The sequence below is a fragment of the Anguilla anguilla genome, chromosome 12 (assembly GCF_013347855.1).
Source record: "Anguilla anguilla isolate fAngAng1 chromosome 12, fAngAng1.pri, whole genome shotgun sequence".
Taxonomy (NCBI): domain Eukaryota; kingdom Metazoa; phylum Chordata; class Actinopteri; order Anguilliformes; family Anguillidae; genus Anguilla; species Anguilla anguilla.
Window position 1 is genome coordinate 17,066,290 of NC_049212.1, and position 18,516 is coordinate 17,084,805.

The 18,516-nt window shown below is 43.4% G+C and overlaps 1 protein-coding gene and 1 long non-coding RNA gene across 2 annotated transcripts in view; both read right to left on the reverse strand.

Moving 5' to 3' along the window:
• The window catches only part of dner (delta/notch-like EGF repeat containing), a 32,569-nt gene extending 19,459 nt beyond the window's left edge, over nucleotides 1-13,110 (reverse strand). Inside the window, exon 1 of the mRNA XM_035386346.1 lies at nucleotides 12,588-13,110. Within this exon, the coding sequence (XP_035242237.1) occupies nucleotides 12,588-12,830 (243 nt within the window). The 5' untranslated portion in view covers nucleotides 12,831-13,110. The remainder of the gene's footprint in view (nucleotides 1-12,587) is intronic.
• Nucleotides 6,017-6,876, reverse strand: LOC118210296. Its single transcript, XR_004761826.1, has 2 exons — nucleotides 6,463-6,876; nucleotides 6,017-6,380 (listed from the first exon to the last, which is right to left on the reverse strand). It is a non-coding gene; the product is annotated as an uncharacterized LOC118210296 (long non-coding RNA).
• Nucleotides 13,111-18,516: the final 5,406 nt, after the last annotated feature.

The following is an 18,516-nucleotide window of genomic DNA, read 5'->3' on the forward strand; positions in this document are numbered from 1 at the left end:
TGACCTCTCCCCACCACAGGGACTACCACTGCTTCCAATTAAAGCAGGATCCTGTACCTCGGGGATCGTCATAGCGGCAGTCATCTTTACAGAAGCCTCATATCATCAGTTCATATCATCCACAGAATTTATCATTCAAAGGGAGTGTTCTGAAATTCAGAGAAAATGGCTCTGGATCTCAATGAGAAGGTTCTGGAGCATAGTGACACCGTGCAGCTACAATGTTTTGGAGTACAGGCAGATCTACAAGAGGAAACGGGTAGCTTCCTTTGCAGAAACCCGTGGTGGATTTCTGAGCCACTGACTTTTAATTTATTAAGTATGTAAGGAAAAACTAATAGTTAATTCATTCATAAGCATGAGCTAACAGATTTTTCATGGTGCACATTCTATCACACAACATAACAGAGTCCATTATATCAGATATGTTCTGATCATTTATGAATTTTGAATGGTGATGTTTCAATGTGAAACAGACAGGTGCACAGTTGGTTAGGAAGCATGGAAGCTGAGATCCATCATGTACAGCTTTATTCGTTTTTTAATCTTCAGCTGTTGTCATAATATCTTATGAAGGTGATGCAGTTCTGTGCTGGAGCCTCTGTGTAAAACCATTTGTCTGTATTGTCTTCTCCAGACTCACTTTCTCTGAACTCATTTTATTCAGTAATTGCCACTTTTCTGTACAATACAGGCATTCCCAACCCAGCAGCAAGAGAACATACTGTATATATATTTGTAACTGCAATGGTCAGTATGGTCCTTTTTTCCAAAATATTTTTTTGACAACGTTTGGCCACTGCTAATAAAAAATAAACCACTGTATTAAACAGTGATATACATGTCACAGCCCCTCCTTATATTCCCATTTCAAAACCAGCATCCAGGCTGCCTCTCATAGAAATTTACATCCAAGAAGTATATCTCTGAGGTCAAATACATTATGAGGTGTCTAAACTGTCTCTGGCAGACACCAGGAGAAGTACAACTACAAGCCAGCATATGGATGTGTGTTATTTATGACTGATTGGGTACAAAGAACTCTTGAAATGTACAAAGCCATCTATTATATTCAGTGGTTTCCCTTGCCAAATTAAAATTCAGTGTTTCCTCGCTGTAACTTCATCGTTGCCAAAGTTAGGGTAAATTTAGAAGCAATATAACATTTGTGATTTACTGTGTGAGTGTGTGTGGGTGTGTTAAATAGTATATTATACTAATATATAATTATTCATATCAACACTATATGACACTTGTCTGGTATGATGCGGTCTATGCAATTTATATCTGACATTCCTTTGCTGTAATCTTAAGGGCTCACACAGCCTTGGGCAGCTTATAGCACACATATGCTTCAGCAGCCTCTGGGGTAGCTATTAAGCATTGGCCATCTCACACAAATGCTTACACCTTTACACCACCGATGTAAACTCATTACACACCATTTTCCCTGATCCTACCCTTCAGAGGGTTTGAGTTTCCTCTGAGCATTTTAACATCAGCATCTGCCCTCGTTTTTTAATGTAACCAATCTCTGCACATCAAAGCATTGCTCTCCTTCCACCCCCAACCCCCCCGCTCCTGATTCAAGAGATCAAAGGATCAAAGTGTATTCCTGTCAAAAACACAGAAATACACACATGCGCGCGCGCGCGTGCACACACACACACACACACACCCCCGCGTGCACACACTGGTACAAAGATACATCACCACACAATGGCCCATCTGCATTACACGGACACACATTTGTCACATGTATCCAGACACACACAGGAGCCGATGACTCATTCCTGCAGTCAGGAAGACCATCACACAAATCTCACCCAGTCCACTTCACTCTCTTTTCCCCTTTCTGCCTCCTTTCCTCTCATTCAGAATTTAAATCCCGTCCCAAAGTTTATCTGGAGATTGGAAGGAGAAATAAAGACAGAACTGAGCGAGAGAGAGAGAGGAAGGACAGTGTGTGGTGGCGGACCGAGATCTATTTTTACTGGCGCCCGGGTCACAGCCGCTGACGTAGCTCCAGCAAGGCTTGTCATTCTGGGTGATTAAAGACCGGGAGAGGCTCTCTGCTCTCAGAGAAAAGTGTGGAAGTTAGGCCGTCGGCCTGTGCCTCGCTGCACTGCTCTGCTGACTGGTGCGTGCGCATTTCACAGAGAGGCAATTAAACTTACCAATACCATTGCGATAATGGATGCTCAGCCATGCCTGACGCACTGGCAGCACTATAAAGCAGATAAGGGATGAGACGGGTAGAGAGAAATAAAAACATTTACACTGCTCTGAAATGTCACGCCGATCAGTCTTTCAGAAGTATTTATGGTGCATTTAGACCCTTTACCCTGCGGAGTCAGTCTGACTGCTTCCTAAGGAATCCAAAGGCACGTCACCCTCCCCCATCCTCAAATAAAAGATCACTGCACATATTTACAGTAGGGACACCTCTCTTTACATGGTCACAGCTAACAAGGTTTTGACTAATTAAACATTTATGTAGAAAATGGCAATGACAATTTTTGTTTAATTATAAGTGCTCACTAAATGTCTGGGTTGAATTATTTCCCTTGTTTGACTGTATGATATGCAGCACTGTCTGACCCTCTGGTAGTCAACAATGTGAGAAGTGAGTGGTAAATCAATGTGACATCCGTCCCTTTGGTGAGGTTCTCTGCCACAGTGTACTATTTTAAGGCCTGCTCTGTTTATCAGATATTTCCAAAAACCATTCACTTTTTTTGCATTAATCAGGTCTGTGGTGCAGTAACTACAGTGCAAAATCAAATCCGGACCATGCCATTGGCTATTGTGGTCGCATGTCTTGTTGGGCAGCTCACAGTTTGCCAAAGGATGCCTTCAGATGGCCAGGTATCCCCTGCCTTTTAGACATAATAGAGACTCCTTTGGTGAGTGGGTGGAGATGGCCAGATTTGGAGTACTCATTTATAACGATGGAGGATGTTGCAGCAAAGGGGTACTTTAACCATACATGTACATTAAGCATTCACTACACTCAATAAAGAAAACAGTATGGCACATGTTTCTATATGGCATAGCTCAGTGGGCAGTTCAACAGCATCTCTAGACACAACTTTAAGGAATTCATGGTTATGTTGAGTTATTAGCTGTACGTGATCAAACCGGAAGACACTAAATATAGTGACAGAGTAGGCTACACTGAAATTTGTCAAATTCAACCATTTAATTAAACTTTGATTTGATGTGAGAACAAACGATGGAATGAAAGCCGAGAGGACTGGGGAAAGAGGTAAATGTGCTGATGCTCTGAAGTCATATTGAGTCAGGCTGACAGCTCTTCTATTCTCTCTCACACACAGGAAATGGTGGACCACCTTCCTGTCTGAAATCCAGTTTGCACCACCAGGGAATCAAACCCCAATCAGCCTGCTGATTGCTATGGTTACGCTCCTGAAGAGGTAGCGGGGTAGAGCAGAACTAGCCTGCAGTGACGTCCGAGAGGCTATGATGGGGAGAGGCTCTGGGACAGACTGCAGCAAACTGCCCTGCAATAAAAAATATACTAAATATAACTTTGACTGCACTCATCTCTGCATTCATGAAACCTTTTCACATGCACCACATTTAAAGCAGAGAATGGCATGGTATAATGAGAATGATAACATACCTGCTTGATCAAAATGGACATTTCAGAGCCTAGTAAAACCTTAAACTCCTCTAAAAATTCACTCCTTTAGCTTTGAGAGATCCTCAATATGGAGCATTGGGCTAGGAGAAGGGTAGAAGGACTGTATTTGGATTTATCAAAAATATTCCACAGCAAAGGAACACACAATAGCTCAGTTAAGAAGTGGAATAAAAGCCCTTTAGTAACTACAGAGCACAAAACTGTCATTAGTCGTGTTTAGCACTGCGGAATGACAAATAAGAGGCAGATTCTGATGTGACTGGTGAATGCAGGTTGAGTCACTGCTCTGATTTACCCCACCTCCAGGTTGTTCCTTTCTAGGGCAGACATGACTGGTCTATAAAGGAGCCAGAGAGGGTTCTCACAGCACACACGATCAGGCTGACAGACAGACTGCCGTGGTGCGGGGCTCGCCAGCTCCCTCAGAGTCACGCCTGTGTCCCATTAGCTGCCCCTGTCCTGCCCCTTCTTCTCAATTCTGCTGCCCAGCTGCAACTGTTGGCTAATTGCTATAATTATCAGTATAAACCGTGTGTTCCGCTGAGAAATTCTCTCATTGACATTCACAATCTGAGCCAGACAAAAAAGGCAGATCTTTCCAGATCTATGCAGCAAAGACAAAGAGTTGGCAGCGTTCCCCATGCACTAAAATAGCTATATCAATACGCTGCACTATACAGACACGCAGAATACATCACAGAGCACCCACAAATTACACAGCACAAAAATCAGCCCTTTACGCAGTAAAACATGGCTGGATAATGCAATCTCCAAAAATTCAGCTCTAAAACTGTTAGATATATTTGCAATATGGGACAGTTGTAGTGTTGGATATTGCATTGTTGAAATCTGCCTAAATTTGGTATGCTGTGGGTTTGTAAAAATGTGAAACATCAATCAAATTCAAACATGGTATATTTTCAATTCACAATTTTAATTTAAAGCATATACAAAATGTCAAAAAAGCAACCAAATTGCATATAAATTCACCTCATGGTTAGAAGGATAATATTGCTAAATTGTGCTTCTCTATTATTTTTCATGTATACCATTCAAATTCAGGATTTAGAATCAGAATCAGCCCACAATGTGTGTACATCAAAACCGGCAAATTTTAATTTTTTTTCAGCATGTGAATAATATACTATTCTAATAACTAATAACATCCTGTTGGACCATTTGCAATTTAGACACTACTAAGAATAACACAGAACTGCCAGAAGGCAACACACAACTGACTGCGTCTCTGTCACAGGGCTCAGTCAGTTAGTGTTCCACTTTTCATCACTATCTAGTGAACCCCATTGGTCGATCGGGCGCCTGCATGTAAAAGTGGCATATGAAAGGTTTTCCCTTGACTCGACTCCATGCTAACACTGTAGTCGACAGTGTGAAAAGAAGCATCTGGCAAAACCATGTGTTCTGGAGGGATACCACGGCTGTCTACACTCTCCCCAGTTGGCGGTTGCATACAGTCGCCCATTCCAAATAAGGGTAGTAATCGGACGTTCTCAGCCCATATTGGGCGCCAAATTTATTAAAACAAATAAACAGTGCTGCAGTAACACACCTGGCAGCTTAAAATAAAAAAGGACCATACCAGTACTAATCATGGCCAGGATTTGCATGGGACAACACATAACTGCCCCAAGGAAGAAGGGCATCATTCACTGGGTACTCACTGCTTCATTACCCAGCAGCACCAGCTGCGTAAAAATTTCAGTTTTCTGTGAAAGAAATTAGTGACTGGCTTCAGAGGACACATACAGCACTACTCAATCCTACAGTGGGATGTACTGAAAAAATTTAGCATACCAAAAGTTCTGACAAGTTCTGAAAATGTCTGACAAGCATGACGTGACATTTTTTCTAGAATTTTTAAATATAAGTCACTAAATGTAGAATGTTTCAGTGTTGGCCCTGGATGAATAATAATATCAGGAATACGGTATTTTCAGTGCGTGTGTGTGTGCTCGCTGCATTTATGCATCTGTATTCTCTCTGTGGATTTTGAGGTGTTGCAGGATATATTCCCTCAGCAAGACCAGCTAAAATTCTAACCTCCACCCCTTTCCCCCTTCATTACAAACCCCTCTCCTCTCGGTTGAAATCGCCTTGTGAGCGTGCTCACAAGCATCACAGAGACAGCAATAGATTCTGCAGCCTGGTTGCTAAGAGACACGCGCTCCTAGAATAATGAAGGACGAAAGTACAGATTGTCATGACATAGTCTGGCTGGTGGTCTGCCTCAAACTGAACCCCCCCTCCCCCCCTTCCACACACACGCACACACATTTAAAATATTAATATGAAAGCATGACAAAGCATAAATGATATTTGCTATAGTAATTAGGATCAAAGTGAGTACGTATAATAGCAGGTCCTTTGTGTTTTAATAAAGTAGAACAGAGTAAAACTGCATGCAACACTGTTATAGATGAACGGCATTAAGGAAAAGACTGCGAAGAGGAGAAAAAGCGATTAAAAGAAACAGATTCAGCAGAAGTCTTGTCAGGTCTATTTCTATCCAGGACAAAATTGTCTCTGGAGAGCAAAGGGAAGAGCGGAGTTAACTCCTTCAGCGCCACAGTTCAGCAGCACCGCGGCACAGCACTGTTCTGAGGCCGACAGCACAAAGCCCTCGTAGGGAAGGCTCGTCTGGCATCGATTTACGCAGTCTCATCCACCCGTCTGACGTGACTCACTCAGGCCCCTGTCAATCACGACCACTGCCTCAGCTCTTTGTCCAATCCATTGCCTTGATTTCCCCATAGAGTCAAATTAGCTTAACTTACACAGCATTTTCCAGCGGATATGAAGGGGGTGGGCGCATTGAGTCAATAAAGCCATTACCAATGAGTAGGACCCAACTGCTTGAGGTGAAGCAGCCATTTCTCACCATAACGCTCACCACACTTTAGACGCGGGCAGTGTTTTTCATCCTTGGTCCTGGGACCCACTGCGTGTGCCTGCTGGTGTTTACCTAAGCTGATCTCCTGCTCAATCAAAGCTGTTGAAAGTGTGTTTTCACCTTACAGTCTTGGGCATGCGCTGTCAGTTGAGTCCATTCATTTTATATAGATGGTTTCAGGTTTCCACATTCTCAGCAAATGGGTCCAAACTGATTTCACCTGTCAGTTTGAAACTGCATCAATTAAAAATGGAATATCTTTCGATTAGAATTATTAGCCATAGAGCACATGCAGCACAGTAAATGAAAACATAATTTGGTCTGAAATTCCATGGATGTGAATATGGGACATTTATTTTTTGGGGCATGCATAGCTATATCATAATGGGGCCTTAAGAGGATAAAAAGTCTTTCAATAGATGTAATAAGTCTAACTAAGGACAATTAGTGTCTAATTAAGAACAATTAGTAGCTCATTACAATACAGAACTTGGTCTGTGGTTGGAACCAGCATACACAGAGGGTCCCCAGAAGCATAGTTAAAGGCCAAGGCAGGGGATAATTAGATGCCCATATTGAAAATGTGGTCCGACCACCAAGGAGTAACCCGCTCTTTTGCAATAAGCATTATGGGATCAAATTTCTCAAGTGTATTTGTCCACCCTGGGTACTGACTGATGGATACAATTAGAGAGAAGACAGTGTGCACCCAAGTGCTTTTTTCTCTCCATTTGTATGGCTTGAGAAATTGGTTCTGTGATTGGGAACGAGATGTCCCTTCTTACAGATCTGTCTTCAACAATTAAATTATGATTAAAGCACTTTGATCTGAACTCATATGACTCATATACACCCCTTTGTTTCTCAAGGCTTTTTAATTATCAGGGGAAACCTTCGTTTGGATAATTAGGGTGCATTTGAACGCACATTGGTCCCTAAACGGTTTGGAATGGCACTAGTGTTGCCTTTTCAAAGTATTCTTGAACCCCCCCGTGGCTGTTAAGCAGTGCACTGTTTCTGTGGTGGCAATTTATTAACCTCATTCGACTCCGTGAGCATCCTCTTGGGCATCACAATGGTGTGTGAAACAGGAAGACGTGTGTGTGTGTGCTAAATAAAAATGAAAAAAAATAAAAAGGAAAAGAGAACGTGACAACCACACAAAAATAGGGACACCATTCTATTGCCATTTTAAACTCCAGGATCACTCTTACCAGGGCCATTAATGTGTTTATATATACCTGCTAAGTTAAATGCAGTCTATAGACACTGAAGCAGATGGGGCCTCAAAAAATTCAGAGACCTTTAGGGGACTCAAAAAATTCAGAGACCTTTATACTGAGAGCACTTTGATCAGATGTTATCATCTAAAACTGACCTCATTCAAATGGATTCCACAATTTCACATTTTGGCATTTCATACAAACCCAATTTGCAGGTTCTGCTTCTGTGCCCCAGATCTGGTTCAGACAATCTTCTTGAGATACCGCTCATGCCAAGAGAAAGCGTCTTATAGATCATGGATAATCAAATCTGGGCCTTGAATCCAGATCCGGCTCTGGTTTTCTTTTCCCCCAGGTAATTAACTGACCAATTAGCACTACTGATTGGCCAGACTGTATTCACACCTGCATCCCAGGTAAAGGGAGGGTGGGAAATCAGCAATTTTGGGACCCCAAGGGCCATCATTTGAGTAACAGGGTTATGGATCTGTACTCACGTTGTAAATATTAAATGTCCCACTATTGATAAGATTAGTTGTAGCTGGGAGATGGAGCTGGGATGTGAGTTTATGATGAATGGTGGGATTGGTCCTTGCTTTCCGATGCCCATCTGGGTCTAACACAATTTAAGGTGTTGCACTGAATTCATCTCTGTAAAAACAAATTATCTCAATTTTGTCCAGGGACTGCACATTTTTCATACAAAGTTTTTTTTGTATTCCTGATGTTCTCCACTACTGTAAATCACTCTGGATAAGAGTGTCTGCCAAGTGATTGTAATGTAATGGACTGTTGACAAATGTGATCATTGTGCTCTATCCCCAGCTGAGCCCATTCACATATTTTGGTTTTTTGGCTCTTGCATTTACTTCTCTTCTACTGTAGCTTGACAGAGAATCTTACTCCCACCCCCCCACTACCCCCCCCCCCCCCCCCCCCCCTTCACCACCCAAGGATGTCTTTGTTCAGAGACATGAGCTTATTCCTTAAGTATGTATGATGCATTCTTTCCAATAGAACAAATATGTACAAAAATGAAATACATTTTAGCACAGTGTGGAATCTGAATGCAATGTGGAATCAATGCTGTGCATAGAGTATAAGCACATTGTGGAATTAGGTCTTGTTTACACATGGCTTTTGGCTTTTTGTGCAACATTCCAGATCCAATTTGAGTCGCATCTGGAAGAATCTTACAGCAGATTCTGCTGCTATCAGATCCAAATGCAAACACTCCAGCATGTGTCTTCTGCTGTCAGTCACATTCCACTGAGAAATAACAGCCCATAATATGTGCCACCCAAGGCTAAGATTCTTCTTCTCCTTGTCAGAAGCATTCAAGGCCAGAACAGGTGACCTCTCCTGTCTCACTGTGGGATTCTCCCTGGGATACTGAGAATGGGACTGGGATTCACTTAAGGACAGAGGGCATTTATCCATTAATAATGTCTGGGCCTGGGGCATGGGGGGATGGGGGCGGGGTGGGGGTAGATCAGCTTCCCCCTTCAAGAGACAAATCACATGCGAAAGTACTGTATGTATGCCAGCCTGTTGAGAGGTGTTTGATCCAGCCACTGGTATTTTAGTCAGACAAAATAGCAACAGGAGGAGGCTTGTATCAGTGCCAGGAGACACTGGCAAAAATGAAGAGCAGATGTCCAAACGTAGAGTCCTAACAGAGAGTGTGAGACACTGCCCTGCCGAAAAAAAGGTCAGCTGGGAGATCCCCCCCCCCCCATTCCCCCAGTCTTGGGAAGAGCGTGCACACCAAGAACACCATAACTGCTCTATAGAGATGTTCCTCTGCTCCAATATGAGGTGAGATTCTGTTTAAAATGTGGACAATCCTAGTTAGCAGAGTGGTGCTTGGGTAAAGTGCTCAGGCACAGGGCAAGGATGTACTCAACAGCCCAGGTACTTGTGTGCCAGTACTAGGAGTCTTTTGGGGTGATGAATCAGCGGGCTAGCAAGCACGTATGGAGGGTTTCAGTTGGTAAGCTATCTCTTGCCTCATTACCCTAGTGGATGCATCTAGTGGACAGTCTCCCAGCTCAGTAGCTGTGGAGCAGAAAATAGCTTTGTGCATTTTGGAGAATATGTGTGACAGCGTACACAATTTAGAATTTCAGCAACAGGGTAGGCCTTCATTTGTAATTAAAGAAAAATGGAGGATATCAAAACAAATCTTTGAGGGGTCTCTGAGAACTTCTAGATAATGCTGTCTTATGTTGGTGACTTCAGCACCACAGATATTATTGTAAAAATATAACGGACACTGCCTCGCTCTAAACCCCAGCATGTTCCCGAGCCAAACTGTTCAGCCATGGTCAGCAACAACATTCAATATCAGCCTTGGCTCATTGTAACTCACAAAACCCTGATACGCAGCTCAGCCAAGGCTTATCATACGTCATCACACCTCTATACAGAGCACAGCCTCGGCTCATTGTAACTCATTAACCCCTGATACTGACTTAGGTCTACTCACACCCCACCCATGTCTTCATCCACTTCTCCCTCTCTCTAGAGGAGGTCCTCAAACCTCAGGCAGCCAACAAACCCCCTCCCCATCAGCACCCTATATATGTAGTTAAGCATCACTGCAGGCATCCAGAGAGTGCAGTGGGATTAATGAGCTTGTTAAAGAGAGATATTAAAGCATGATTAAAGAGCAGTAACACACCAAGGTTGTTTCTGTGTGGGGTAAAGCCCAGCCACCTGTGGGCAGTGATGCCACAAAGTGATGCCTCCCCGCCCACTCTGAATGAGAGCTGCACCATTGGCTGGACAGACTCATTCCCAGCTAAACTGTACCCCAAATACAACCTTAACCCATAATCAAGAACCCCTAACCTCACCTCAGGAACACCATACTCAGAGCTCTCAGCTCTTTCACCTCACTCTGTCGCAGTACTGCAGGTTCCTCTGGAGAGCTTCTACACTGAATTCATTAAACACAGTCAAGTACTAGTTCAGAGAAAACGTCAGAGCTATTTTTTTCTTATGTTCTGACTTCTCTCTTTCTCTCATTTCTTTGTCTCTCTCTGTTTCTTTTCATTTTCTCTCTCTCTCTCTCTCTCTCGCACACCCTCTCTCCCCTTCTCTCTCTCCTTCAAACTAATGCTGAAGCTGAGGAGAATATGAAAAGGCAAGGCACCTGGTCAAACAGGCTTTTAACCCAATCATTATCGACTGCTGTTCATGTTGCCATGGAGAGAGAGAAAACCATACCCTCTAGAGAGCTCCTTTTGCACTGAATTGAGGGAAGCGTGCAACCTCTGGCATTACAGATTGCCAATGCACAAATTGTATGTGAGGGAAGGGGTGGGGGGGGTGAGGTGTTACATGAAAAAAACCAGGAGGTCATGTGGTCCCTCCTGAAATAGCCCCTTATATGGCTACACATGACACATTATGCAATTCATCCTCTATGTCCATTTCCCCTGAAGGACACCGCACCACCTCTTTGATGAGGACTGCAGCTGCTGTTCTTGCCTTGTCTAGCTTTACAAAAGCAAAATGATCTGCAGAAGAACCGACTTGCTGATAAATTACATCCTTCTATGAAAATATCCTGTAGCTCTCTACAGAAGAGGTCCTAATTCAGGGTGGCCGATACAGTCTACATTCTCTAGCATTATCTACGTATACAGTACAGATATTTACTAAAACAGTTCTGTTCAAGTGTCCTAGATAAGGACACAGCAGCAATATCATGTTCTACATTCGAATCAGGCCAGCAACCTTCTGGTTTGCAATGCAGGTCAATCAGTGCTAACCACGACACCATACTGCTGCCAGTTTACAGCAGGGTGGTCTGGAGTCCATCATGCCTTTAAATTGGAGGACAGAGGGTGCAGATTAACCTTTCAGATAAACTTAGAAAATAACAATACAACACTGCATTTTCACAAGCATGTCCTAAGATATCTTCTCAGAAATCTCACATCCTGTATCACTTACAGAGTGTAAGAAATACGAAACAATTTATTTTCTTTTTTAATGCAGAAATTCTGTATAGTGTCCATACACCACAGTGTATGAGCCTTCTGAGGTCATTCTGTATCTCAGCGTCTGAACGCCAAGGTTGGCACTGTGGACACAAGGACACATTAATCAGGACAGGGCTACATCTCTACAGCTACAAAATTCAGCTGTCACTCAGAGAGACACAGGCTAACGAGGTCTTACACACTGGCAATATAGAACAACAACATATGCGAAGGTTACAGGGAGCGTGAATATTTATTAGCCTCTTGTCAAAAATATCAGCACAACTTCTTAACAGCCTGGAAGGACCAAAGGACTAAACTCCTGTCTGACAAGCACGCAGTCATTCTCCTGAGTTACACAAACTTTGTTCTGCTGCTTTCTGTCAGGGAATGTCTGTGCCTTCAGACACACCACAGCACTGTTCCTCTGAATGGTGACATCAATGTGAAAATGAAACAGACTGCATCCGCCTGCAGGTTAACACCATTCCCTATCTCACATCCCTCTCAGCCCGACTGCCTTCCCTTCATCCTCTGACTCATTAGAAGACTCAGTGCAAAACATGAACCATAATGGAACAGATGCTGCGTCTGAACATCGAGCCCGCCGAGCTCAGCTTTCCTGCTGCTCCGTTGCCACAGTAACGGCACTTTCCTTTCTCGCCCTAATCAGCGTGTGTACATAACGAGCGACACGGAGAGCTCCGAGAGCGCGTATCCGCGCGCGTCCCGCGAGCCAGAGCCCCGCCAGCGGGATCGAGCCGCGCGGGGGCGCCGCGGACCCCGAGTCTTACCTCGCAGTTCGGCCCCGTGTACCCCGAGCCGCAGGAGCAGGTGTACGCCTGGGTGTCGGGTGGCGACTCGGACGTCTCGGGCGAGGAGGGCGCGGGCTCACAGGAGCCGCCGTTGAGGCAGGGCTGGCCCTCGCAGGGGTCCGGGGGAGGCGTGGAGACGTCGGAGGTCAGCGTGGGGGTCACGGGGGAGGACAGGCAGCCCCCGGTGCTCAGCAGAAGCAAGAGGCACACGGAGTGCTTCATGCTGGTGGAGAGGCTAAACGAGGCAGCCGCGCTCTTCTCACTTATCTCCTCTCTCTCTTCTCCTCTTTTCTCCCTCTCCTCTCTTCTCTCTGGCTCTGTCGCTCTGCTACGAGGCTGCTGCTCTTGTGGCGTGTAGCTGCCGGTCGTGCGCGCGAGTGTGTGTGAGAGAGAGCGAACGGACGGCAGCGTACTGTGAGTGTGTATGTGCCTGAGTGCGTACGCAGCAGTTCTGAGCGGCGACTCTGCCTGGACTGGCTCACAGACACTGAGTCGGGGGGCGGGCTCCTGCTCAGCTTCAACCGCTGATCACGGTGACGGCAAGTGACGTCACACACACACACACGAGCGTGCGCACGCACACACATGCACACACCAGCAGGGAGCTCATTTAGAGCTCCATCATTTCGAAGCCAGGCTGCCTCTCCTTCTTGTTCCTGTGAAGTGCCAGCACAGGCTGGAAACAGGCTGATGAGCTTTACTGGTGAGAAGCATTAATGAGAGCAGGAACAGACAACCAGGCAACAGGGCTGCAGCATCCCCACACATCAGACATGCTCACATCCCAGGGCTGTCAGCGGGCACTCCTTCCATTCGCCTGACCCAAAACTCAGTTAGCCATTCCTTTTCTCCAAGGACAGCAGGAAAATAATGCGTTCTTTTTTTTCTTTTAAATGCCAAGTCATTCAGTGCCGTTTGATTACATAAATATGCAATAACAAAACATGAAAGGCAAACAACATTCCTGTTTTGGATATAAAATTATAGAAAGTAATTTACTCATCTATTATAATTAATTTTAACATCATCAAAATTAAACAACAGAAGGTGAAATCACTGAAGTGCTGATTGGTCTATTACAAGCTGTGGAGAAGAGGCACAGCTGCCCACTACATAATCATGAAGTTGTTCTTTATCTACTTTTACTACTGAAAGTACTTAACAATTAAATTACAATTTAAATTACAATTATAATATCTTAAATTAATAAATACAGTTTATAGAGCATCACCAAACTCAACACATGATTTGAACATTATGGGTTACCATGGCTGCTGTCTTTCTGTGAAAAGCAATTATCAGAAAATGTAGGGACAAATTTGAATAGTATTCCAAGAAACCACAAGAAACAATTACTATTGGGAACAACACGTTATATTGCACAGTATGCAGTATATTCAGACAAATACAAATATAAGGCATTGGCCAAAGTAAAGAAAGTGAATTATCACTATCATAATGATAAATTGACAGTAAATAGGGAAAACAGGGGTAATTGCTCAGAATAATTGAATAACTGCTCAGAAAAAAATATTTTGGAGTAGCATTTGCCAGGATAACACTACTAAGTCATCTCCTATACTGTTTTGAGATAGATAACTATATTTGGTGGAACTTGTTTCCATGCAGAATCTTTGAAGATCCTTCAGATCTTGTTTGTGTTTCTCTTCAATGGAATTCACAAATTTTTAATCAGAGTTGGCCATTACAAAACAGTAATTTTGTAGTCAGTTAATCAATTCTTGGTGGAGTTCGAGGTAAGCCTGGGATCATTGTCTTGCTAAAGGATCCATTTGCAGCCAAGTTTGAGTTTCCTGACAAAGGGATCCAGCCTTTGGTCCAAAATGTCATCAAGAATTCATCAATCTATTGACCTTAACAAAAGCCCCATGACCAGAAGATGCACCATATTTCACCAAAGGTATGGCACACTATTTAACATAAATGTTTCTTATAACTATGCCAAACCCACTGCTGGTGTGCATTGTGCAGAATTAAAATTTTGATTTGATCTGACTATAACCACCTATAAACTGTTGTCCATCAGCTAAAGAAAACTAAAAAACACAAATTGGAGAGATGACAAAGTGGAAATATTTAGTAAATCAAAGGTGAAAATAGCTTATTTTTACTCAAAACAAAAGTAAATTCAAAGTCATGGACACGAAGTGGAAGTACCGAAGAACCGAAAACGTCCGACTCATCCAAACGAACGGTTCAGAAAAAAGAATCAAGTGGCCCAACACTAATACTAATCATTGGATTACTATCCTTCATTACAATCATTAAGAAAAAAATGCTATTACTGTGCAGCCCTTCAGGGCCCCCCTAGTGGTCGGGGGCCCCTAGTGGCTGGGGGCCCGTTTCAATTGCAAACCATGAAATTTGGTTATGTGCACAAATTGGACCACAGTAACTAGCTTGCTATTGTCAGCATCATATCGCTGGCTCAAACAAATGAAAATGAATTTCTGCAAAGATGATTTGCAGTGAGTGTGATTCTTCTGTTTTAACACGTTTTTTCCAGGGCATATATTTGCATGTTGGAAACTAAAGTTTTCACATAAGAAAATTTAACCAATATTGCATGTTTTCCTCTGGCCTTTATTGTAGTATGGGTGCAACAGTTCATACGCACTCTTTGCAGATAAAAGATCCATTCAAGCTAAAACTGAACAAAAATACATTTTTCATCATCCTGTTCAGCTTGCAGGAACAAAAAACTAACACTGCATACAAACAAAATATCCCACAATGACTAACTTTACTTGCCTCCTACCACGCAATTATCAAACACTGCAGTCTGGGAAAAAGAGGCCGTAGGGAAAAGCTAATTAAATGTGAAGAAATATCGATGTCATCATTGCAGTGTTAGCTTAATGCCAGGAAAGCTGCACACATGGTAATGAAGAGGTATTGTAGGCTGACGGAAATACTGAATGAGATTTTATTACTTTAAATGAAATGTAGAAATGTTGGACCCTCATTGCATGATTACAACACATCAAAATACCATACTAATGGGCCTATTCTACTATAACCCATTGGCACATTCAGCCAGTTGCCATGGAAACAAACAGGAAATTAAAAATGCGGATCAACCAAGTTGTCCAGGGGTTTGTGTCTTTATGATGGCAGCTGGCAGATGTGGACCGTAATAAGACTCACAGGGAAGCTATAATTACAGCGTTTCTTTGAGGGAGAAACTGAATTTAATGTTAGTGTCGTGAACGGATTCCCTGGATACAAGCCACAGGATAAATATTGTGGTTCCGTCCCACCCACAACATTCTATTTAATACGAGAGCAGGGCCGGGTTAACAAATACAGGCCGAGCTCTTTGGGAAGCCTCGTCAGCGCTCCCTTCCGATGGTTTGATTGGCAGCTCCTCTCTATGGGCAGTTAGGCTGGAAGACAGATGCATGGAGATCCCATGGGTCAAAGGTTCACATAACCCACTCATAGACAAGATCAGCAAGGCATAGTCCCGAAAGCCATGTTTCCCAGCAATGTGTTGAACAACTCTTTCTCCCCTAGTGGCTACATAATATACCCATCATATCAATATGCTGTGAGGTGAGTAGATACACCTTCACATCACTAATGCCCCAGCAGGAGTAAGACATGTTCAGTTAATGCCAAGGTGTGGTTCTCAAACTCTTCACTCAAACACTAAATTCACAAACTGCACTCAAAGCCGTTGTGTTTGTTTATAACGCCTGGAATGAGTACGCTTCTCAACTCTTCACCTAAGAAAACTAACCCACATTTCAGAAGGGCAATACAGAAATAGTGTTATTTTTGCTCTCATTGTATATTTCCCAGATTTGTGGTTGAAGTATTGGTATTGAGTGCCAATTTTATCTTGCCAGTTTGCCTTTCTGTTAATACTGTTGACATTCACTTAGAATTTTGAAAATGGTTTTGTTGCGTGCTTCCAACTTACTGCGACTCCTTTTTCACCCACAAAACCAAGACCCATTAAATGGAATCAGAATCAGATTATATCAGTGGATGCAAAAATCTACAGCAGTAACAGCACTTCACTCAGAATTCACACGTGCCACGCCCTCACAGGCTTCCAGTGGCTGCTCAATTCAATCTGACATTGGCACACCAAGCTGCAAATGGTATTACCCATTCTGACATCTTCAATGATCACATGGCACGCCCTAACCAGACCTCTCCGTTCAGCGTGGTGCTGCCAGCGGGCTGTCCTCACGGTCAGGGTTGGGGTCAGGATTACGGTCCTCACAATCTTCACGTGCTCTTCTCTGCCCTCAGCCTTTATCCCCAAATGATGGAAAAGCCTTTTCCCATAAAGTCATGGCAGATTCACCAGCGGTCTCAAAAATGACCTTTTCATATTTCACCTCAATGATTCCATTTAAACATGCACCCACGCGTTTCTCCCAATGTACCTTAGCAATGCACTGTTGTCTGCTAAATGACTAAATTATATGTACACCTCCCCTTCTCTCTCGTTCATGCATGCAGAGGAATGTGCACCATCCACTGTGGCATTAGCAAGTTTTCAATAATATGAATTTATATGAATAATAATAGTGGAACATCTCACCAAGACATTTCAAAGCATTTGAATCGCTACCCATACTTTCAGGAATATAAATATTTCTTGAAAGCGGCCGATGCAAATTTGAAAGTCTACATCCTGTAGCTGTTAATCCACAGTCCACTAAAATGTTTTCCCAGTCGACTTGGTGTTTTAAAGTTCTCGTAAATTGCAGAAGAAAGCACAAGACTATTTCACTGAAAAAGGTCACATGTTGAGCCTTTGCATCTTAACATCTTTATTTCAGTGTGGATATTTTATTTAGTTATGCACCCTGTTCAGACTGCTCTTCCTCCCAGTCAATGTTCATATGACCACACAAACATAAGAAAAAACACAGAACAGTAATTTAAAAAAATTGAACAAAGATGAGTCAAACAGTTACTTTATTTATGTTCAGGTAAAAACATGAACCTGATGCAGTAAATTATTGCAGATCTTAGAAACCAGCACATGAACGACTAGCCAGGGGAGCATACAGTGGCGCCCTCCCCTGGCCACAGACTGCAGGTGCACACCACGGTTTGTTCCAAGCCAGCAGTGCAAAAAAAAAAAAAAAAAAGAAAAAACCCTACAGCAAGAAAAAAAAAAAAAAAAAAAAGAATGATAGAAAAATTAAAAAAGGGTAAAGCAGCCATGTCACCTCAGTCTGTGTGTGAAACTGCAGATAAACTTAATTGAACTTGAAATGCTGTCTGGCTGCGAACTGATAAAAATGAGACCAGCCAAAATTTTTGTGCTCGGCTACAACATGGGATTGGAGCGCTCCCGGCTTCGCTGAGCCAATCGCGTCTTTCAGAGAGGGCTGAGAGCCACGCCCACGCTGGGGCCCTCCGGGGCCCCCGCAGAGTCACACTACTCTAACAAAGTATCAGCGGAAAAAAAAACAAACAAAAAAACTACTTATCCAACGCACTGGGTATAACTCCTCAACAGAGGGCCGAAGCGCTTCGTAACACCATTTAACTCTGACCAAAACCCGCACTACAGGCAGCGCCCTCACCCCCCCGACTCCAGCCTGCCTTTACACGAGATTTAACAACACACACGAGGGGGGGGGAGAGGAGGAGGAGGAGGGGAACAGAAGAGACAGCACAAACCGGTGGCGTTTTATACAAAACGGTGCAAACGGAGACAGACGGGAGGAGGACGTGGGAGCAGAGCGATCCCCTCATGTGAAGAACGAGCAGATCTGTACAAATGATCTTTGGAGCTATAGTGAACCTGGTCTGCTCAGCGCAGGCATCCCGCCGGACGGCCCGCACAGCAACACCTCTCACCGCTCTGGAGAGAAGCATCCCTTTTCTTAAATATCACACAGCAATGCAAGTTTAA